At 44.9% G+C, this 22,097-nt stretch overlaps 2 protein-coding genes across 4 annotated transcripts; one reads left to right on the forward strand and one right to left on the reverse strand.

Moving 5' to 3' along the window:
* Positions 1 to 198: 198 nt before the first annotated feature.
* THYN1 (thymocyte nuclear protein 1) lies at positions 199 to 5,852 on the reverse strand. Of its 3 annotated transcripts, none has more exons than XM_046638518.1 (8): positions 5,772 to 5,852; positions 5,402 to 5,460; positions 3,366 to 3,544; positions 2,486 to 2,554; positions 2,049 to 2,141; positions 1,119 to 1,214; positions 728 to 878; positions 199 to 401 (listed from the first exon to the last, which is right to left on the reverse strand). In XM_046638518.1, exons 1-8 carry the CDS (start codon positions 5,804 to 5,806, stop codon positions 355 to 357), a joined length of 729 nt encoding a protein of 242 aa, XP_046494474.1. In that variant the 5' UTR covers positions 5,807 to 5,852; the 3' UTR covers positions 199 to 354. The 3 variants fall into 3 exon arrangements, with proteins under 3 accessions (XP_046494474.1, XP_046494475.1, XP_046494476.1); XM_046638519.1 differs by having other exon boundaries at positions 5,402 to 5,515; positions 5,772 to 5,818; XM_046638520.1 differs by having other exon boundaries at positions 5,402 to 5,477; positions 5,772 to 5,807.
* A 134-nt stretch (positions 5,853 to 5,986) lies between these two features.
* ACAD8 (acyl-CoA dehydrogenase family member 8) lies at positions 5,987 to 21,759 on the forward strand. The gene is made up of 11 exons (XM_046638515.1): positions 5,987 to 6,143; positions 10,108 to 10,208; positions 10,647 to 10,816; positions 11,412 to 11,521; positions 11,908 to 11,984; positions 12,386 to 12,523; positions 17,415 to 17,550; positions 17,646 to 17,743; positions 18,109 to 18,261; positions 18,924 to 19,026; positions 20,933 to 21,759. The coding sequence occupies exons 1-11, from the start codon at positions 6,038 to 6,040 to the stop codon at positions 20,983 to 20,985; spliced, it is 1,245 nt and encodes a 414-aa protein (XP_046494471.1). The 5' UTR covers positions 5,987 to 6,037; the 3' UTR covers positions 20,986 to 21,759.
* The last annotated feature ends 338 nt before the right edge of the window (positions 21,760 to 22,097 follow it).

Consider the following 22,097-nt stretch of genomic DNA (forward strand, 5'->3'; position numbering starts at 1 on the left):
AGGGGCAAGTGAGGAAGGCTGGTGCAGAAAGCCAAGAGTTCGTTGCAGCGGGTGTTATCAGACTGAGCCCTACACCCTGGTGTTTGCTCCGGTGGAGGCCGGGGGTAGAAGTAGCCCTGCATCTGGACGAGGGGCAGGAGGAGCCAGGGGAGCACTCTTGTTACACCCAGTGCTGCTTTAACAGAAAAGCTTTCCAACTTTGATAGTAATGTTTATTGAAAAAAGTACACAAGAACCACCTACGTACACAACCCAAGGCGAACATAATAAGCAAGATCTTCGTGCCTTCTTCTGTCTCATGAAAGCTTGACTACTTTGGAGTAATGTCTTCCCATTCCAGCAACAGTGTCTCAGTTAACTCGGTTCTTCTTCCTCCAGGCTCAAAATGAAGTCAAACTCCTCTACCAAAAAGGGGAAAAAGAGAGGGAAGAATTAGGTCTTGTGTCTCCTCTTGAACAGGGAAGTTATGCGAGGCGTTTCACATGTTACCAATGCAGGTGGTCATGCATTCAGACTATTTACAGACTGTTGTACTATGTGCGGGGCACTGCAGGGTACCGGGCACATAGTAATGGGTAACTCAGAACATATTTCCTCCCTCGTGGATGTTAGAGGGGAGGAGACAGACTCAGAGAGGCTAAATATTGTGCCCCAGCTTAATCAGCTAGTACATGTGAATTCATGGGTCATTCTGGTATGGGTAATAAAGGAAACAGCCTGCTCTTACCTTGGGTCACGGGCTGAATGGAGAGTCTCTGGCGAGTGAAGAGAACCATATTTTTTAAGGGGCCACCAGTGGCTTTGTGAGCTTGGTGATGGGTTTTGAGCTCAGCCAGGGAAATGAAACGCTTCATCATCCGAACAAATTGTACATCCACCTAGGTGACAGGAGTGTCCGGGACAGAAAGACAAGTCCAGCTAGAACACTGTGTTCTAGCTGCTTACAGGAGGCTCCTATGGGCAGGGCTGCCAGTGTTCTGTTCTTAGCTCCCAAGTAAGGTTAACCTCATCTGAGTAAGGGCTGGGCTCCATACCTTGACCTAAAGACACCTCAGACCTTCTTTCTCCCTCTCTGTCCACCCTTTCCCACTCATGAAATAGGAAAAAGTAGTCTTTACCATCGACCATTTGGGGTTGTCTTCTTTGCTGGATGGATCATAATGGGGATTGTTTTTCTCAAACTGTGTATGGTCTGGGTAAGCCTCCTTCACAATCTGAAACCAAAACCAAGTCTCCACTCATTTGCCTGTACAGTCAGCTCCACAGCCAATCTTTAATCCAAGTCCAGCTGTCATTTCTGACCCTGCACATTCGTACCCCATATGCCTTGCTGTAGAGCCAGTAAGGGCTCAGATATCTGGAAATAATACACAGTCTAAGGCAAGCATAGGAAATCAACCCTGTTTTGACAAATGTCTTAAAAGTATGTTCTCCAATCAAATGTTAAAGGTTTTTGGTACGACTGTTTTTCCAGCTGCAGTTAATAATTATATATATCCTGGTAACTGCTGTCTTGGAAGAGCTACCATCAGGCCTGTTTTTGAGTGAAAGACTAGGTGTAGAAGCGGAGGGAAGTCTTTGCCAGTGAGACCTGAAATGAAGACCTGCCCTGTTATAGTCCTTGTCCCACAGGAAGGGGCCAGGAGAGCTCTTCCATATTCCTGTGAGAGCAGGGATGGGGAGGAGGGTACTAGTACTAGTTTTTTTGGGTGAAGATTGGCCCTGAGCTACTATCTGCTGCCAATTTCCCTCTTTTTGCTTGAGGAAGATTGTTGCTGAGCTAACATCTGTGCCAACCTTCCTCTGTTTTATATGTGGGATGATGCCACAGCATGGCTTGATAAGTGATGTGTGGGTCCATGCCCAGGATCTGAACTGGCAAACCCCGGGCCACCGAAGTGGAACACACAATCCTAACCACTATGCCGCCAGGCTGGCCCAGGAGGGTACCTCTTTTTTGTTACCTATTTAAGCTGTATCCCTTTGTATCTACATGAGTAAGTCTTCCTGCATGGAGAGGGATTCAGACCAAAGCCTAAACAACTCACCTTCATAAGCCCTGCAATGCCTGGCTCCTTGCAGTTGCTGTGGTAGAAGAAGGCTTCCTCCTCCAGCTTCATGGCTCTGAGGAAGTTCCGGGCCTGTCCCAGGGGAGAAGAAACAAGAAACCATCCTTCCCACTGGCTGAAAAATACTAGCGGTTAGCAGAATCAAGTCTGCTTTTACTGGATGAGTTATTCTTTTTATGTAACTTCTCCCAATTCAATTCTTGCCTTTGCCAACATACCCAGACTTGTATCAGGACACTGGCTAGAACACAGGCCATCTGCACACTGCCTGCAGTTAGAGTACAGTATTTTTGAACATGTTCTCAGGTTTGGGTTCTGAGATAAAGCAACGCTGGCCAAGAGGTTTTGCTACCAAATAAGTCAAGAGAAGGAGGCAGGCACTTCTCCTACCCTGGATCTCCGGGTCCTGCTCTTACCTGGTAGTTGCGAACACCATCCCAGCATGCTGTCTGCTTGGGCTGTGCTTTGAGATCTTCAATGCTGAACTAGGTAACAGAGAATAAAGTCATTAAACAATCCTAGGCCAACTGGTCAGAATATATGGAAGCAGACAGTTCCTTCCCCTACACTAAGGGTGCTACTGGCTATCGCGGAAGTATGTCGTTTACGTGGAAGTAGCTCCACAGAGCCACTTCTATTGGGAGAATGGAAGGAAGCCCTGAATTACCTTGTTATCCTTGCTGATTGAGAGGATTAGGTGAATGGATAATCGAGATGAAAGTGTAACCTGCTGGCTGTCTGTATTTCACTTATTAAAACATTACATACTTCTTCTGTAATATTTCTAATTATTCTTTCTCCAAGCATATTAAAACTGGTTTATATTCATTCTCAGAATATATACCAACTTTTGACAGGGAACTACCTAGGAGTACAGCAGGTGGCAAGAGAAATGCAACCTAAGATTGAAATGTGGCCTAGATCAGAGGTTGGCAAACTACAGCCTTCAGGTCAAACCTAACCCCATGCCTGATTTTGTTAATACTTTTATTGAAAGTCATCCATACCATTTTACATATTGTCTATGGCCACTCTCTTGCAACAGCAACTATAAGACTTGAAGACCCAAAATGTTTACTAGCTGGCCCTTTACAGAAAAAGTTTGCTGACCTCTGCCCTAGATAGAGGATTCACAAAACAGATAGTTGATGATGATAAATCCTGCTGATTTTATTCCTTGTTACCTTTTCCCTACCCTTAAGAGATTATTTGGTGATGGAACACTGTGGTGAACAATATTCACTTCTTATTTGAAAAAACAGCTTGAAGGGATTGGACACAGGGGCATGGTCTCACCTTCACGTCTACACCTTTTGCTAGCCGGCTTTCTGGCTCTGACTTCATCAGCCAGTAGCTGCTTAGATTCTTTGCACAATTTTTAGAGGCTGAAGTCTTCTGAGGGCTGGAGTTCTCCACTTTAGCTGACGCCTCACCTGGGTTCTTAGTTTGGGTACGTTTTCCTGCTGGCCCCTCATCTGCAATAGGAGAAGCAACAAGAAGAGAACTGTCATGCTGAGTGAAAACGTTCCATTGTGGGCAGAGCAGATGCTTTGGAGTGGGACGTGGATTCAAATCCTGGATCCATCAGTTACCAGCAGTAGCAGCTTAACTGCTGAACTTCAGTTTCTTATCTATAAAAATGGGGTGAGAATGCCTACCTTACATGATAGTTTCTGGATTATCCATTCAGTGGGAGAAGAATACTTACATGGTTGTGGTTTAGGATTAAAGATCCCAGCAGAGTATCTGACATATATTTAGTAGTCAGTAAATGCTGTTTTCTTTTCCTCACTCTCTTCTGTGTCTTTCCTGAGGCTATTCTCTCCAATGAGGAAACTGAGCATCTACTCCATGGACTTATTTTGAATATTAAATAAGATAATACAAACAATGGGCTTAGAAAATGCCTGGCATTATAATAAATGCTCAATAAATATTAGCCATTGTTATCATCATCTCATACTTATTTCCTTCTTGCTCACCGTGCTTTGCCTCCTGCCTCCTTTCTGCTCTTTGAAGGTGCCAAGAGAAGTTGGAAAAAACAGCTCATTCGGCACTTTGTAGACATGGTAAAGACTGGATTTTATCCTAAGAGAGTTGGAGAAATGTGCCTGGAACACAGTAGATACTCAACAGCTAACAGTTGTTAGATTCTTACTCTATGATGGACTCTAAGCTCTGTGTGTTACCCTAACCTTAACTCAGTTAATCTGTATAATTTATGAGTTGTTCTGTTCATCTAGAAAATGTGTCCCAGATTATATATCCAGGAAATGGTAGAAGGACCTGTGTCCCTCTGGTCGGTCTGAATCTACACTTAATGTCTATACTACACAGCCTCTGAATTAAGTCAAAGCTCCTATGTCAGTCATCATTAAATATCATTTATGGATGTCTAATACGCTGAACCTCCCTAGTCTAGTTTCCTAGAGGTCCTTTTGGAGGTAGCAGGCACACTGCAAACACTATGTGTTGTTAAATAACACAATGTGTTGTAGTTAATTTGGAACCCTTGCCATTCTCAAAAGAAGTACTTTAATTGCTTTGTTCCCGCTCTTCATCCACCTAGAATGCTGTTCATCCTCGTGAATATAAAAATGACATGTCCTTTTCTTTAACTGTGGAAAGCTTTCCCATTTTTTAAGACCAGACTCAAATTCCACTTCCTACTCAAGACGGTCCCTGAGATTTCTCGCAGCTGTCACACCTCTAGCAATTCAGCATCCTGGATTCTCACTTAAGGTTCCCCTGAAAGCAGAAGCTATAGTACCACCATTGGTTCTCTGCAGGTGGACAGGTCTATATGATGGTTGCGTCTGCACCGAATATGTACAGATTTGGTTTTTTGTCATTATTCCCTAAACGATGCGGTAAAACAACTATTTACATAGTATTTACATTGTATTCGGTAGTGTAAATAATCTAGAGATGATTTAAAGTATATGGGACAATGTGCCTAGGTTGTAGGCACATACTATGCCATTTTATATTAGGGACTTGAGCTCCCCGGATTTTGGTATCCACCGGGATCCTGGAACCAAGCCCCTACCGATACCGAGGGAAGACTGTCTTCTTGATCTTAGTACATGCCACGCTGTATCACACATATTTTTTGTGGTTATCAAATAGCCATTGCTTGAATGAACAAGAGGTTCTGAGTACAAGCTTGGTGGGAAGAGTAAAGGAGAAGATGGAGGGCGATTAGAGATAACGTAATGAAAAATAATCACAAAGGATTCTCCCTACAAGCAGGGAGTAGAAAGTGAACAATATTCAAGAGACTCCAAAGAAATCTTTCCGGAGCTGCCTTTCGCAGCCAGGGTGCAGCTCACCTGGCCCAGCAGCCCCGGGCAGCCTCTTCCGGGGTCTCGGCATGGTCTCCCTGCAGGGGCTGAAGAGCGGAGGATTCTGGAGTCAACCGAGAGATGCAAGAGGCAATTCCGTATCTGCCCCAGAAACCCGCCGGGCAAGGCAGAGATAAGGAGAGGGCGCTTAGAGGGTCCCGGCCCGGAGGGTCTTCAGCGAAGAGCAGAGACAACTGGGCTTGGGCCTTCGAACCCTCCCCTTTATCTCCGCCCCATTTCCACCTCGCGTAACCTGCCCCGACACTCTCCTCGGTTCTTTCCTTGAGCCTGCTCTCACTAGTTCAGCACCCTCTTACTGCGTGGGCTCCACCACTCGGCAGACACGACCCCAACCTACCTCCCGAGGAGCCAGAAGGCCGAGCACTGCGTCATCGTGGCATCTTTAATACGTGTCTCTCGCGTCCCGGCCGTCTCTGGGAGTTGCAGTCCGTGCTGCGTGCGCAGGCCCGTCTGGCCCAGTACCCTGAGGGCCGCGGGATGCACTACAACTCCCAGAGTGCAGTGCGGGGCGAGGGAAGGCGCGTCCTGGGCTGCTGCCTGGAGAGTGTGAGCGCAGCTGTAGTCACGTGCTATCAGGCCCACCCTGGAGCAGGAGCGGCCGCTATGTGGCGGAGGAGCTGCGGGCATCTCGGAGCGCGGCTCTGCTGGCTGCGCGGTGGTCTCCAGTTCCCCGCCAAGCGCCACTGGGGCGTGGTCTCCTGCATCGATCGTAAGGCTCGCCCCGGGGGTGCAGGTGTCCAGGACCCGGGCGGGGACCGAGGTCTCCCCGCCTCAGCGCGCCGTCACCTCCGGCCCGGCTACCCCCCGGCCGCTTACTCCGGCCTACCTCCCCTCTCCCGGATCGGCTCCCTCGCCGGCACATCACCCCTGGGCGGGCACCCCGTCCTGTCCACCTGGCTGGCTTCCCCGCCGCCCTCGCTCTCTGGTCTCAGTCCATCTGTCGCGCCCCTGGATTTTGTCTGCTTCTCGGCGTGGATGGGAAACCAGTCTTCTGAAACGTGTGCCTGACCGTCTCCTGGTTCTTCAGCCTTGTCCTCCCTCCTGCCTATCGCACCCTTCTAGTGGAACTTGGAGGTTCTGGTGTAAAACGCTGTTTTCTTACCTCACAGGGCCCTCTGAAGATAAAATGAGATATGAAAATACTTTGCAGCTGTATCGCTTAATCCCTGTTGCTGATGCTATTCGTTAATTGTTCAAATCTTCCTTAAACGCAGTTTATATTATCACCCTCTTGATGACACGTTTCATAAGTCTGCTTATGAGTACGATAACTAAAGGTTACTTCACAACTCTGGGTTACAAGCTATTATGATCCCTGCTTTCAAATAAGGAGTGGATGCTCAGGTGCAGAAACTCGTGGGTTTCGTTTTGTTTTAATCATAACGTTGGGTCGTAAAAGTAGTAAGAATGTAAAAAGTGTGGTGCTGGTAGTGATAGATAGAAGCTCCAGGAACTACGGGATTTGTTCACGTATATAAATTTTATAACTTAACACCTATAGCTATAAAACACTTTTATTGTGGAAATTCATGCAGGAAAAATAACTGTTATCGCAAATGGGAAACACTGCCAGGGTTTACAGACCTGACTGTTGTCAGGCACCTGGCATATAATTTGGATGCTTTGGATGTGAGTAACGGGGAGTGTGGGGACCTAGGCTGACTAGGGGGTACCCGCCACTTCGTGACTTTCTCAAGTACCTAACCATTTTTTTCTTCTGAAATAATTTCTGATTTATTTTAAATAAATGACACTTTTTAGCAGAAAAAGCTATGAATCGCTTAGATCAACACCCAGATGTAGAAAGTACCCCAAGTTGTAGAATCCTTCTCAGAGCCCTAAACCCCTTCACGAGGTGCTGCCCCATTCTAGCACTTAGAATTTGGTCAACAAGGTCACCCTTCTCGTGTGGATGCCAAAGCAGATAAGGAGTTGTTCTGGCAACAAATAGATTAAATATGAGTATTTCCAGCAGCTAGTGGTGTAACTTCAGCCAATGAGGTGCTTTTTCACCTTTTTAAAAGAAATTTTAATTTGTAAAATGAAATTCTCCTTTTAATATATCATCAGACGTATTAGAACATCAAATTAAAGGAAGTAATCCAATATTTCTTATTGTTTCATTGCCTATTTTAATGTGAAAAATAACTTTTAAGAAAATTATGACTTTTATGTTTTATTTGTTATGTGTTACATATATTTACTGTGTACACTTTCCTCATTTTACAGATGAGGACATTTCTTCAGTGTCTAGTGCAACCTCCTCACTTTACAGTGGCATCACTGAGGGTTAGAGAGGAACCTGACTTACTGAAAGTTGTGCACTTGACAATTTCAGAAGCAGAGCTCGGTGGCCAGATTCTGTGTCCAGTGCCCTTTCACTACGCTTTGTTGCAACTCCCCAAACATTCCTTGCGCGCAAGTCTCAATTAGCACTATTGGTATTCCAGTTAGGTTTCTACTTTGGAGACATTCAAAGATTCTTATATTATTTAGAATTTTTTTGTTTTTTGGCCTCTTGCTTACACTTGAGTTGCTTTACAGTAAAGCCTTTCCTCATTTAATTTGGGCCCTTTTTCTGTTTACCTTTACCATTTTGGTGTGTATCTGTGTTGGCTTCTTGAACTCTGCCGGGAACTCCAGCAAAGTTCCTGAGGCCCAGCTTTTTGTTTTTCATTTGTGATAGTGTATATTTTCTGGGAACTTAGGCATTTTTACTTAGTCACTATGCTTTCTTGTGTATAATTTACTTTTTACCTTTCCATTTCCACTTTTTTTTCTCCAAGCCATGCTTTCCTTTTGTTAGCATTTCCTTTTCTAAAAGTGACTATTTGTTATCTATCTTTAAAAAATGTGTAATTATGTTGTATTTTCTTGTACATATGATTTGCATCCAGTTATTCCTGTTATTTATTTAGGATGCAATTCTAATCTATTTCTTAAACCTTTTGTTCCCTGAACTGTTTGTTTTAGAAGGTAGCCATTTACTCTCTCAAATAATGCTAACTGTAACCATTTATTGAGCTTTTGTTGGGGTTGAAGTTCTGAAGCGCTTCTTTTTATACAGCAAGATGTTTCTGTTATTACCATTTATGTCCTCCTCTGTGTAAATGGACCATATTCATTCTTGTAACTCCAGCGCTGCTCCATAGTAGGCAGTCAATAAATATTAGTTTGTGAATGATCTTTGACCTTTGATCTACAGGAGCATTTCTGCAAGATTCTGCAAATAAATAACCTGACTGCCAGTCAGGAAACCATGAACTGTTTATTCCTAACCGTATTTCTGAGAATAACACCCAATGTAGATTTCTGTCCTGCGCTTCTCAAAGTAGCCTAATCTTAATCCCCTCCACTATTCATTTCTGAGTTTCCCATTGTAGTGAGAGTCCTGATACAGAGAGAATGCTTTCTCCTGGCTCACACAGCCGATCATTACTGATGCCCTGGTCTGCCCAGAGAAGCAGACTCTGCCACCTGCACTGGTTCTCTGTCGGAAGGATTGTGCATTGCTGTTAGGCCCTGGAATAAATTACTGTCGAGTGTGGCTCCATAGTCTTCCTTTATGCTCCTTAGCATCAGCCCATAATGACCAGATTTTAGCACTGAGTTAGAAGGTACGACAGAGCCCTCTCTTCCTCCTTTCCCCTTGCATTTTTACAGCCCCCACGCACCTCATGGCTTCCCTGTGCCTCCAGGTATAGGCAGGCATCCCTTTACTTTTTTCTTAGCACACCTGAGGCAGGAGGTCCTTTCAAAATGGCAGTATTAAGAGACAATAAAAGAGGAATGAATGTAAACAATTTAAGTCTGACTCACCCTGGGCAGGTTGTTGATCCTGCTGTGGTGTACTGGCTGCCAGTCTTTTGTAAGATGTTTAAGCTTCTAGAGAAACTTCTCCCCTTGAAGCTACCCTCCTTGCCTGTTGTTATCAGTCAATCAATTCATTGTCCCTAGACCTTAAGTGTCTTAGACCTAGAAGTGAATAAATTACTCAGAGTCAGCAGTGATAGTTTGGATAGAAAATGTTCTAAAAATTCTGAGTCATTGGATGAAAACAGGTTTAGCAAGGGCTTAATCATGTTTTCAGCACTAGAAGACTGTCTTTAATCATCAGTATTATCAATGAATGTCTGAGGGCTGCCAAATGCATGGCCTTCTTATAGGATCTTTTCCTTAATTTGGAAGGTAAGCCGAAGTATACGTATCTTCCTTTCTCAATTGATCTTTTAAAATGAATATGTTGATGGTGATAGACAGCTATAGACAGATATACAAAATAGGACAGGTTTTTCCAGGATACCAATACAGAAAAGGTAGGACATCCTAAAGGAAAGAAATTTTCACCATAATTTGAGGGTCAATCTCTGTTTATTATTTTTTAATGTGGATTTACAAGGAGGAAGAGATAAAGAAGAGTATTGAAAGAATAAGTAAATAGGAGGTAAATGAAGTCAGTGGATCCACTTGGGAGGGAAGGAGGAAGGAAAAAGGTAATGATATATCAGAGAAACTGATTAATGGTGGGTGATGCCGTTCTCTGGATGTTAAAGGTGTACTGTGTATGGGAAATGCTATAGTAGATCCACTGTCCTGGCTTCATGATGCTTGCTGTTTGGGGTATTCTTCCCTAACCTCTGTCCTGGAACTGACTGTATGAATCTTGCCTGTAGCTTCCATGGGACTAAATGAAGAACAGAAAGAATTTCAGAAAGTGGCCTTTGACTTTGCCGCCCAGGAGATGGCTCCAAATATGGCGGAGTGGGACCAGAAGGTAGGAGTTTTCCTTGTGGATAGATGGGCCAACGAATGCATCGTGAAGTGAGCCTTATCTTCATCTCCTTATAATCCTAGTGCTTACTTTCCAGTTACAACTCCTACTGCAAACAAGAATATTATATTGGTGCGATTCTTTTCCTAAATTATTTCCTCATCATCTCATAAATAGCATTTTTTAAAATTGTGCAAAGATTTGGACACTTAAAACCAAGGTAGTTCTATTGATAATAAAGAGAAACTTTAATGCTAGAAAACCAGTCCTTACAGAATGCGTTTTAAGTGATACCACTGGATAGATGACAAATAGGCGTTTTAAGTTAAGAAAATTCCTACACTCTCCCAAATGCAAACACCTTAATCCCTCCTTGTACCTTCTAAAGAAGAGTCCATCTGTGACTCACTTACTGGTAACCCTGCTCTCTTTTGTACATAGGAGCTGTTCCCAGTGGATGTGATGCGGAAGGCAGCCCAGATAGGCTTTGGGGGGATCTACGTGCAAACAGATGTAGGTGGGTCTGGACTGTCACGGCTTGATACTGCTGTCATCTTTGAAGCCTTGGCCACTGGGTGCACCAGCACCACAGCCTACATAAGCATTCACAAGTGAGTAGCCAAGGTTGAAAAAACAATGAAGTGTTCACATGGGTTGACGGAAATTTCAGATGAATAAGGAAAAGATTTTCCTTTCAAGGTGGATCGCTCTTGAAGAACTAGACTGTTAAAAGTTCATACTAGGTCTGCTGCTGCTTATTGGACTTGAGGCTGTCGTCTTGTATGTTGCTTAGAGAATCAGGTCTGCCAGCCTTCTCCCAAATCCTAGAATGAGCTGGCACCAAACAGACTTCTCCAGTAGAGTGGTCAGGGCCCTCTTCCCCTTTTCCTCAACTCAAAGATGGAACCCCCAGGAATTTGGGAATGTACGTGTAACTCCCTGAGTTTTAGGGAGCTCAGTTAACCTAACTAGAAATAGTATGAACACCAAGTGAGAAATGCCTTAGCCCTGGTTGTCTTTGGGTAGATGTGTTCCAGGAGTATGTGTTAATCCAGGCCTTTCCTTTAAGGTGGAATCTTCTCAGTTGTGACTTTTCCTCCTTTGTCCCCTCCTTTGTCCTCTTTCTCCATCCCCTCACCCTCAAATTTCTTTTTCTTTTCCATCTTTGTCTCTGTCATTGTCTTTTCTTCTCGGTGTACCTGTCAGTATGTGTGCCTGGATCATTGATACCTTTGGAAATGAAGAACAAAGGCACAAATTTTGCCCACCACTCTGTACCATGGAGAAGTTTGCTTCCTACTGCCTCACTGAACCAGGTGGGTTTGCCATGCTGCAAGTGAGATCACTGAGCACTCCTTAATCCTTTGACACATGTAACCAATGTTTACTGAGAAGTTTGGTCACAGAGTAACAGATTCCCAGGACCTGATATAATACACTAAGAGGCCTCCAGGGCAGAGTCCAGGCTGCAGATCAGCCTTCCTTGTCGGAAGCCTCCCACAAGCTAGTGAGATGACAGATGGGAGATGGTCACATCGCTGTATGCAGTTTTCACCAAGTACAGAGAGTTCTTTTGGCTGTCTGAATTTTAAAGTATCAAACTCTGAGCTGTTTGTTATAAGGGAAGATTTCCTAGGAGAAGGCATCCGGGGCTCCCTTAACTTCGCTGACTTCCTCCCTCCCTCTGTCATCCCTGCCTTAGGAAGTGGGAGTGATGCTGCCTCCCTTTTGACTTCAGCTAAACGACAAGGAGATCATTACGTCCTCAATGGCTCCAAGGTACAGCATGTTCTCTTCCCAGGACAAGTTAGAGGTTGTTCCCAATTCTGTTGATGTTGCCTGGATCCTTGCCATCTGTGAGTTAATGTTCCCATCCAGTTTGTACATCTTGGGAAGAGAATCTCTGTCCCACTTTGTTTACCTTGACTGTTTCTGTCTCTTCTGGTTTGATTCCAGATGAGTTCCTTCACTTTTGTCTGTCCTTTCACAGTCTCGTCAGCTAGCTTCCTGGTTCCCCAGTCAGTGTAGGTTCTTTTTACCACCACCACCCCCCCTTAGTTTCTCTGTCCCATTAGGTCTCTTAGTGTCCTGTGGTCGAGAGAACCTCACTTGTCTTCCCCGATGTTAGGCTTAGAGACTCAACGTGCTCTCTGATCTCTGGGCACCTCTCAACCCCATAGGCCTTCATCAGTGGTGCTGGTGAATCAGACATCTATGTAGTCATGTGCCGAACGGGAGAACCAGGCCCCAAAGGCATCTCGTGCATAGTTGTTGAAAAGGGGACCCCTGGCCTCAGCTTTGGCAAGAAGGAAAAAAAGGTGAGTGGCTGTGGGACAGGAAGCAATTCTGGCCACCTGCTCTATTTTAGGAAAGAGGTTCAAATACTTGGTAGCTTACCGTGGAGGCAGTTTTTCTATTAGGATTTTGTCAGGAACACGTTAGAGTAGAATAGGGCATTGTTAAGAAACACTAGGCCACTGGCAAAAGTGACAGTTTGCCAATAAGTTCCATTAGCTGGCTGTTGTTTGAGTGTGAGAGATTTCTCTGTCATCGTTCCTGCCTTCACTTTTGGCCTGTAGTTTTTATCCAGCTTCTGTCATTGGTGCACTCTGTTATCCCAGGAAGAAATAGAAGATCTGGCGTTGACTAGATGTCTCAGGAATGAAAAGTGTATTGGCCACTTTTCTTCTTTAAATAAAAATAAAGTAAAATTTCTTGGAGATGATTGTGGGTTTTTCAGTAATGTGAAAGGGAGAGTATTTCCATAGGTGCCTTGAGAAGACATTTCTAGGATTAGGAAATCCCGTAGCCTGAAGGGAGGGTGGGGGGTGGGCACAAAGGGTGAAGTGGTGCACCTACAATATGACTGACAAACAATAATGCACAACTGAAGTTTCACAAGGTTGTAAACTATCATAACCTCAATAAAAAGTTAAAAAAAAATAAAGAAATCCTGTAGCCAGGCCATGAACCATAGAACTGTACTCATGTAACTATAGCTAGTGATAAAGGTGAGACCTGTTCAGATTTCTTAGGCCAGGTGACCAGAACAGTCTTCTGCCTCCGTATGTACTGTTACAGTTGGAATTTATGGGGAGAAGTCAGGTAACAAAATGACCCCTAAATATACTTCTCCTCTCATAGCTCCTAGGATTTCCATATTTCCCTTCATGACCCTTCCTCATGCTTTATAACTGCCAAGCAGTTGGGAGTTTTAGTGCCCTTCTCTTTTATAGCATAGCAGGTGTTTACTAGATACCTACTGTGTGCAAAGCCTGATGCTAGCTCCTGGGGGCAGGGATACAAAAGTCCCTCCTAGCCTTGTTTTGGATTATAAGACATGTACTGTCTTATCTATGTAGTATATATGAGCTACATATATGCTCTATAAGACATGTAGCTGTAGGATTTCTTATCCTAGCAATGTGTGTTTTGGGTTATAAGACACAAACTGTCTTGTGTAGTCTGACGCGTAATTCTACAGGATCAAGTGATACTGATTCAGGTGTTTGTGCTTCTAAAGATAGTGATTGTTTCAACACACACAGTAGTATCCACCTCAGTATTTGTGGTATCTGTTGACAGAATACCAAAGCTACCAGGTGTAGTGCCTGGAGAAAAATTGCAAATAAGTTCCATAAGTGTATCTTTTTATCCCTTCGTTTTCCATTTCTCTCCTCTCACTTTTAAGCATATTTTTTTCTTTCATTCCTTTTTTCATTTATTTGTTTCCAACTATTAGTTCTGCTTTATATATATATATGTGTGTGTGTATTTTGGGGTTTTTTCTTGGTGAGAAAGATTGACCCTGAGCTAACATCTGTGCCCGTCTTCCTCTGTTTTGTATGTGGGATGCTGCCACAGCAGGGCTTGATGAGTGGTGCATAGGCCTGCACTGGGGATCTGAACCTGTGAACCCTGGGCTGCCGAAGCAGAGCACACGAACTTAACCACCATGCCACTGGGCCGGCCCCTGCTTTACATATTTTTTAATGTAGGAGAAATTTGGAAGGATGGCTCTTTATTCATTCAACAGCTAGCAAGTGCCCTCTCTGTACAGGCCCTCTTCTGAGGAGTAGGGATAGAGCAGCAAACAGGACAGACACGCTCTGCCCTTGTGGAACTGGCATTTTAGTAAGCAGGGACAGACAACAGACATAAGCATAAACAAGGTACCTTCCATCATTGTTCACTGCTAAGAAGGAAATAAAACATGATGGTAGGACACTGATTGAGGAGAGCTTCTTTAGATAGGGATGGACTCTCTGAGGTCATGACATATGAGATGAGATCTGAAGTATTAGAAGGAGCCAACTGTGAGAAGAATTCTGGACAGAGACAACAGTAGATACAGAGGGCCTGAGATGAGAATAAGATTAGCCTATTTGAGGAACCAAAGAAAAGTTGAGTATGGCCCAAGGGTAGGGAGCAAAGAAGGGGATGGTGTGGGGTGAAATTGGAGAGGCAGGCAGGGCCTTGTAGGCCGAGGTGAGGAGGCACCCACTGATCCCCATGGTTGATGTGGCTGTTGTAGTGACCTGAACACCTGGCCTTTCTCTCTCCCTGCTCCATGGTGATTTATCCTGCAAGCATATTGTTACACCACATGCCCAGCTGGGTGAGCAGTGTGGCATAAGTTGCCCAGAGACTGCAGAAAAGACCCAGAGACAGCGAACGAGCCATACAGGGAAGGTCCACTGGCAGCCAGCTGGATGGCAGCATGCGCCCACTACCACCCCCTGAGAGAAGCTGGCTTAAGGCAGAGGGACAAAGGCTCTGTGCTTGCCAAGGGGGATTGTCCCTGTATCAACTGCATGCCAAGGACCAGAGCCCTCCTGGAGGGCCTCCACATTCCCTCAGACCACGAGGGTCTCTGTGGTAACCCTCCCATGAGAAAGCAGCTGGGTTGGCCAAGCCCAGGACTGCTGTCATCGTGAGTGCTGGTGCGCAGCCCAGACAGGGGTCTTCAAGGACGCATAGCTTAAAGGGCACGTAGGCTAGTGCCCCCACACATGTGCTTTTACTTGGCATATTTAACACCTTATACAGCTGAGAGCTTTAAGCCACCAGTTTTGCATCAACTTTGTGGGAAGGTGATGAGTATTTGCTTTATCTTGGATTTAATTGTTAAAAGACTTTCTGTGGAAGAATGAAGTAGGAAGGGTAGCAGTGATGACTCTTTGAAGGGAGTGTGAAGATAATATGTGAAACAGAAGATAAGACAGATAAAAGGTGCAGGGGTGCAGGGCCTTCAGAAAGGGAGAGGGCCACGTGTTCTCACTGCCTGCAGCTGCCCAGGGGCTCTGGTAGGGTTAGGAAAGGAATCCTCTGGTAGGTTAGGAAAGGGAAGAAGGTAGATGTTTCTACAGTAAGGGTTAGAAGTTGAGGTGGTAGCTTTTTGTATTTGGTTTTTTATAATTAGATATTGTTAAGGTCAGAGCTTTCTGTTCCAATCTTGCTTCCAGGTGTTTATGTTCTTCTTGGGGAGATAAGTTCACAGGTAAGCACCATACAGGCCAGTATCGGAAGGTTTCAGACTTGTGGTAGAGATTATGGGAGCCTAGAAGAGAATGAGATCAGAGTTGGCTCACATGACTAGGGAGGCCTCAGGAGGCTTTCTTTAAGCTAGACCTTGATGGAGGTTGGAGATGGAGGGTATTCCCAGTGGAGGGAGCAGAATAAGCAAAAGTATGGGTTTAAAAAAGCCAGCTGCACAGTGTGCAGACAGTCTCACTGGAGTTGAGAATACGTATAGGTGACTGACATGAGAGAAGCCTGGGAAAGGAGGATTGGGCCAGATTCTAGAAGACCTTAAATTAAAGGCTAAGGAATAAAATTTATCTTAACAAAAGGGAGCTATTGAATGTTCTTAAACGAAATGATGGTGATGTGAAGGTGTAGTGTTTTTAGAGCTCTAAGGGAATTGGGAGATTTTGTATAGTCTTGTGGTTTTCAAAATCTGCCTCACCACGCCTTAAAGTTCTTTGAAGCCTTGGAGTGCCTGGAAGGAGAGATGAAAGGGATCAAGTAGTAGGGCTTAATCTATTGATATATGAAATATCTGAGTAAGGTTTTATTTGAGGAAAGTGGTTTTGCTGGCTTTCTAGTCCAGCTGCCTTATATAAAGGGAAACCGAGGCCACAAAGAAGCCAGCTGACTTATCCAAAGATGCAGAATACAGGTTGCATGACACAGACTGCATCTTAGATATTCAAAATGTTCTCTGGGCTTCTGACTGACGTATTCAGAGGTGTCTTGGTCAGTCAGCTCACTGGGAAAAACAGAAACCAAAAACTCATTTGTAGTGTTTGCCAATTTCTGTAGTATAAATACTCCCACAGGGCCCGCCTGGTGGCACAGTGGTTAAGTTCGCACATTTCACTTTGGCAGCCCAGAGTTCACCGGTTCGGATCCCAGGTGCAGCCATGGCACCACTTGTCAAGCCATGCTGTGGTAGGCATCCCACATATAAAGTAGAGGAAGATGCACACGGATGTTAGCTCAGGGCCAGTGTTCCTCAGCAAAAAGAGGAGGATTGGCAGCCGATGTTCACTCAGGGCTAATCTTCCTCAAAAAAAAAAAGAAAAGAAAAAACATACTCCCACCATAGCTGATTTCAAGCTACTGAAGAAAAGATGTGCATAATTGGCTCTTGCGAGCTGGTGCCAGCACATTACTGGGTCTCTCTGCAACGAAATGCTTGACTGGGTGTTGCCAGCACAGTGAGTGTTGTTCCTCTCACCACATGAGAACGTCCTAGAGAACACTAAGCTTTTAAAAGGAGAAGTGCAGCTATTGTTAATAGTAATGTTTATATTGTCTTTATATCTAAGGACAGATAACCCAAATAATCCTTAGGTTATCTTATGTTTTTTTTAAAAGAGTATACTCATAGAGGCACCAAAAATGAGGAGAGTTCTGCCCCATTTCTAAAAGAAATTGTGAGAAATATTTGTGGATGGGCTCATCTGGTAGAGTAGATATTAGAAAGTAGATACTCTTAATATGTTAAAAAATGTTTAGCTGAAAAAAACAATTCATGAGAGTCGATAGGTGTTTAAGTCTGAACTTTTTATTTTCCCTCATTTTAAGTTCTCAAGGGTCTAAGTCCCAGGATAATGGACCATACTTCACAGGCTTTCATCAGCAGAGAACACTGCCCTCAGTGCTGAATTGGTGGGCAGCCATACAGTGCCTGATTTTTGCCAGGTGGGGTGGAATTCACAGCCAACCCGAGCCGTGATCTTTGAAGACTGTGCTGTCCCCGTGGCCAACAGAATTGGGGATGAGGGGCAGGGCTTCCTCATTGCCATGAAAGGACTGAATGGAGGGAGGATCAATGTCGGTGAGAACACCAAAGGATGGGCAGGGAGGTGCCGGGCGGGGGTAGCAGCACTGTCCTTCTGGCTCAGCTGAAGTGTTGACACTCTTGCTCTCCAGCCTCCTGCTCTCTGGGGGCCGCTTATGCTTCAGTCGTCCTCACGCGAGACCACCTCAACGTTCGCAAGCAGTTTGGAGAGCCTCTGGCCAATAAACAGGTAACTGCCCAGGTGTCTCTGTGTTGCTTTGTGCTCTGCACGAGACCTGCTCTGGCCCACACTCTCTAGGAGAGGGAGGTCGTGATGCCCCACGTGGACGTCTGCCCCAACACTGGCCAGAACTTGGGCTCTAGTTCTGTCAATAGTCTTTTTAAGGAGGTAACAATATTGAAGTGCAGGGCAGGTGGCATGGGCTTAGAACTTAGTAAGGCGGTACAGTTTGTCTAGAAGAGGCAGGAGCCTTTGAAGCTTGGGGTCACCTAGAAAAGGAACCTCATTTGGAGACATGTTATGGAGGGCCCCAGATCAGGTGCTGGTCTAAGCCTGCCTGTCTAGTGTGGTTCTCTTCTCCCCTATTGCTGCAGTACCTGCAGTTCAAACTGGCTGATATGGCAACGAGGCTGGTGGCCTCCCGGCTGATGATCCGCAGTGCAGCAGTGGCTCTGCAGGAGGAGAGGGAAGATGCAGTGGTCCTGTGTTCCATGGCCAAGCTCTTCGCTACAGATGAATGCTTTGCTGTAAGTGATGATGCCCTCTGGTTCTCCTGGGTGCCAGGGAGCAGCCTCTAGGCCCAAGGATGTTGAGAGCCCATAAGTCAGCTCCTGGCATGCTACAGGGATTGCCTTGGGGCTTGAGGATATAAGTTAACTGCTGAGAGGTCTGCACGGGAGCCTCAGAGCTGGCCCTTACCCCACTCTCTGCTGTGCACACTTCATGCTGTCACTGTCGTTTGGCTGTGCTCTAGATGAGACGCTGCCTTTGGAAGAAGGTTCAGAGCGGCCCAGTCCCGCTTGCTCAAATGTAGCTCTCTGCGGTGTTTAAAACGTCGGGGGTAAAGCCATTTCCATATTGAGACTGCGTTGCCACCAGATGGCACCTTAGCTTTATATAGTCCCAGCAAGGGCGGGCAGCTTCTCCCTGCAGATAATAGCAAGAAAGACAGAGTTCTCTTGGTTGCCCGTGTGTGCGGCACTGACAGGGCCAGTAGGTGAACCTCCCTTGTTATCGCTCACCACACAGAGTGCAGACCTGCTCTTGGGGCCGGGCTGCTTCTTGTAGTTTCTTCTTCCTTGTGTTAGTTTGCAGCAGGCTGCCAGATGCGGGGCTGGAGTGCAAGGAGAAGCCGTGTGTGCCATGGTCTTCCTGAAGTCACAGCTGTCTAATCCCCGTCTCCCTGCAGATCTGCAACCAGGCTTTACAGATGCACGGAGGCTACGGCTACCTGAAGGACTATGCCATCCAGCAGTATGTGCGGGACTCCCGGGTGCACCAGATCCTCGAAGGTACGAATGACCAGAACTGCTGGCTCTTCTTTTCAGAACGGTTACAGGATCACCACTTTGCCCAGCCTGTCTGTCTCCATGCTAACTGGTTCTCAGGGTTCCATCAGGCCCTGTCTGTCTTTCCACTTCCTCCTTCCTTCTTCCTCTGGAGCCTGCTCTGGAAGTGCCTGCTAGGTGCTGTACAGAGAGCATTAGCCGGGGGTCAGGAGGCTCTGTTTTGTCACCATGTAAGTCATTGAATCCCTCCATTTCTGCTCTTTTTCTTTGTCAATATTAGAGAAGGCTCAAACTGAGATGATATATGAGAAAACATTTTGAAAACTACAAACTATTCTTTACTCTTTTAAAGTACTTGGTCCTCAGGGATCCCAGAACTTGCATATAGTAATTTCCAGGGCAAATGTGAGCCAGACTGATCACCAGCAGCCTCTGTAAATTGATTGTCAACCGGATGGTCGAAAAGATATCTCTGTCAATATTGCTAATGGATTTTTCAGTAAAATAAGTCCTCAGTATATAGGCATCTTCTTGGCAATCATAGGCTCTTGGGCTGGGAAATATGAAGCTGTTGGAGTCACGCTCAGAGCATGGCCTCTCCTCTCTCCACACAAGTGCATAAGTCTTGACATTGCATGACTCCTGTCCCACTTACTGTAGGCAGCTGGGCGTGTTACACTGTAGGAAAAGCAGATGGGGCAAGGCTTGTCTGTGACTTTCAGTGAAGTAACGTGGGGCTGCTTTCATGGGAGTGTGGGAGACCCCTGTGGGCATTGGCCTCCCTGCCGCTTTCAAAGTGTCCTTCTCAAGCCTGAGCAGGCGTCAGGGTCACCTGAAGGACTTGTGAGAACAGATTGCTGGGCCCTCCCCAGAGTTTCTGACTCAGTGGGTCTCGGGTGGGCCTGAGAATTTGCATCTCTAACAAGTTTTCAAGTGAGGCTGCTGTTGCGTGTAGGGAACCACACTCTGAGGCCCACTGCTCTGGTGTCATGTCTGTTATGTCCAAATCACAGGCTTCTAAAGGTCCGAGTCTGCTTCCTGCTGCACACCCATCCCTGACGTGTGTTTGTGAGCTCAGTGACTGGGCTCAGGCTAAGTTCCCCAAACATTCCTTCCATTACTCCTGCAGTTACTTCTTCACCCAGTGTTTAGGAATGCAGGAAACGTCACCTGCGTTCTGTCTATTGACCTTGTTAGAGTAAATGGGAGAAGCCAGATACATTTATTTCAGGCCACACCGTCATCCACCTATAGAAAACTTTGGTCACTGGTCTTTATCACTTTGTTTCCTCATGGACTTTGTTACTGGATAAATCTGAGATTTTAGATTTGACTTGGAGACGTGTGATTGCTCATTCCTCATGGAGGTACGTATTTCTAATTGCATTGAAGGCCAGTGCAAAAATGAAGCAAGCAATTGACCCTTCCTTTCAGGGAAAATGTTTTTTGTTTGTTTTAAAAGAATTCAGATTCTTATTACCAAAGAAATTGGTATATATATATTGTTGAAACATATATAGGAAAAGAAAAAAAAACATGTTTCTACATCCAGAATTAATATTTCAGACTTCTTTTATATTTAAGTTCAAAATATCTCCTTTTGGACTTTTCCTATGCTTTTGTAGGTACTTTTTAAAAAATAGAATTATACTATATATACTACTTTATTTTTGCCTTTTTTTTTTTTTTAACCTTTTTTCAAAAAGTGCATTTATTCCTCACTTCCTGACGTTTTTCTGTACTTTGGAAAGAAGTCTGTGATAATCCTGTCCCTCGCAGGGATAAAAGCTGTGGTGGTAGTTTACATCCACAACTGCTCTGAACTAGGCTTGGAGCATGCTGGTCAGAGCTTCACTGAGCTCTCAGACTTTGCTGCTACTAAACCCTTCATTCTTTCTCCCCGTTGCAGGTAGCAATGAAGTGATGAGGATGCTGATCTCTCGAAGCCTGCTTCAGCAGTAGCACCCAGACTTGATGTTCTCTGGTGATGTTTAATGTGCAAATCAAATCAGTACTGAGTGGTTCCCCGTGGAGCATTCTGTTACAGATGAGATGTAGGTTAGAGCAAAGGGCCGAGCTCTTCCAGGAGGACTCTTCCCTCTGTGTGCTGGCAGCAGGGTCCTCGCAGAACTAGAGGAGATGCCCTTATTGGGAATGTCACAAGAAGGTGGACTACCTTGTTTTCCTAATGCAGAAAGGTTACCAAAGAAGATTCGCCGCCCGACCAGAATCCTCTCTTGGATTCACATTGTCTTGATTTTTCTGCGTTTTGCTGGTTACCCGAATTTCCCTTCCAGGAATCTGGGCATTTGCATTGAGAGTTTTTCCTTAGTATAAAGCAGAGGTGTGTGGGGAAGGAGCAATGGAGAGAAAATGTCCTTCTGTCTTTTTCCATCCTCTGAACCTCAGCCAGAGATGCAGAAGGTTCTGTGTGTCACAGTCCTCTGGATATAAATCATGATCAGGTGAGTATTTGGGACACTCTCCCCTTAAGCTGCGAGTTAGAGGCATCTGCACCTTTGGACCAGCTAAACATCAGAGGCTGAGACTGTTCAGAGCTTTGCATATTTGTGCTGTTTTCTTTTGGCACCCATGTGATCCAGTAATGGTATTCAAATTTTCTGTAACCCTTCCTGATAAGTACTTTGAGTATATTTTTTTCTGAGTTTTTGTTTTCTTTTTTGAATGTTTTTAATCATTACATTGATAAATAAAATTGCCTTTCTCTGTACTGTCTCCAGTTCTACTAAAGTTGCTTTTTGTTTGATCTTTCTAACAAAGCCTTTATCACTTTTTTTTAATTTTATTCTATTTAATTAAACATTTAACTGGATTTTGGAATAATATTTAAAAGTTTCTCCTTAACCAAACTGGCTTTTAAAAAGCAGGCCCCTTACAACATCCGCAAGTCAATCAACGTGATACACTACATCAACAAAATGAAAAACAAAACCACATGATCATCTCAATAGATGCAGAGAAAGCATTCGACAAGATCCAACACCCATTTATGATAAAAACCCTCAGTAAAATGGGTATAGAAGGAAAGTACCTCAACATAATAAAGGCCATAT

Source organism: Equus quagga, chromosome 14, assembly GCF_021613505.1.
Source record: "Equus quagga isolate Etosha38 chromosome 14, UCLA_HA_Equagga_1.0, whole genome shotgun sequence".
NCBI lineage: Eukaryota > Metazoa > Chordata > Mammalia > Perissodactyla > Equidae > Equus > Equus quagga.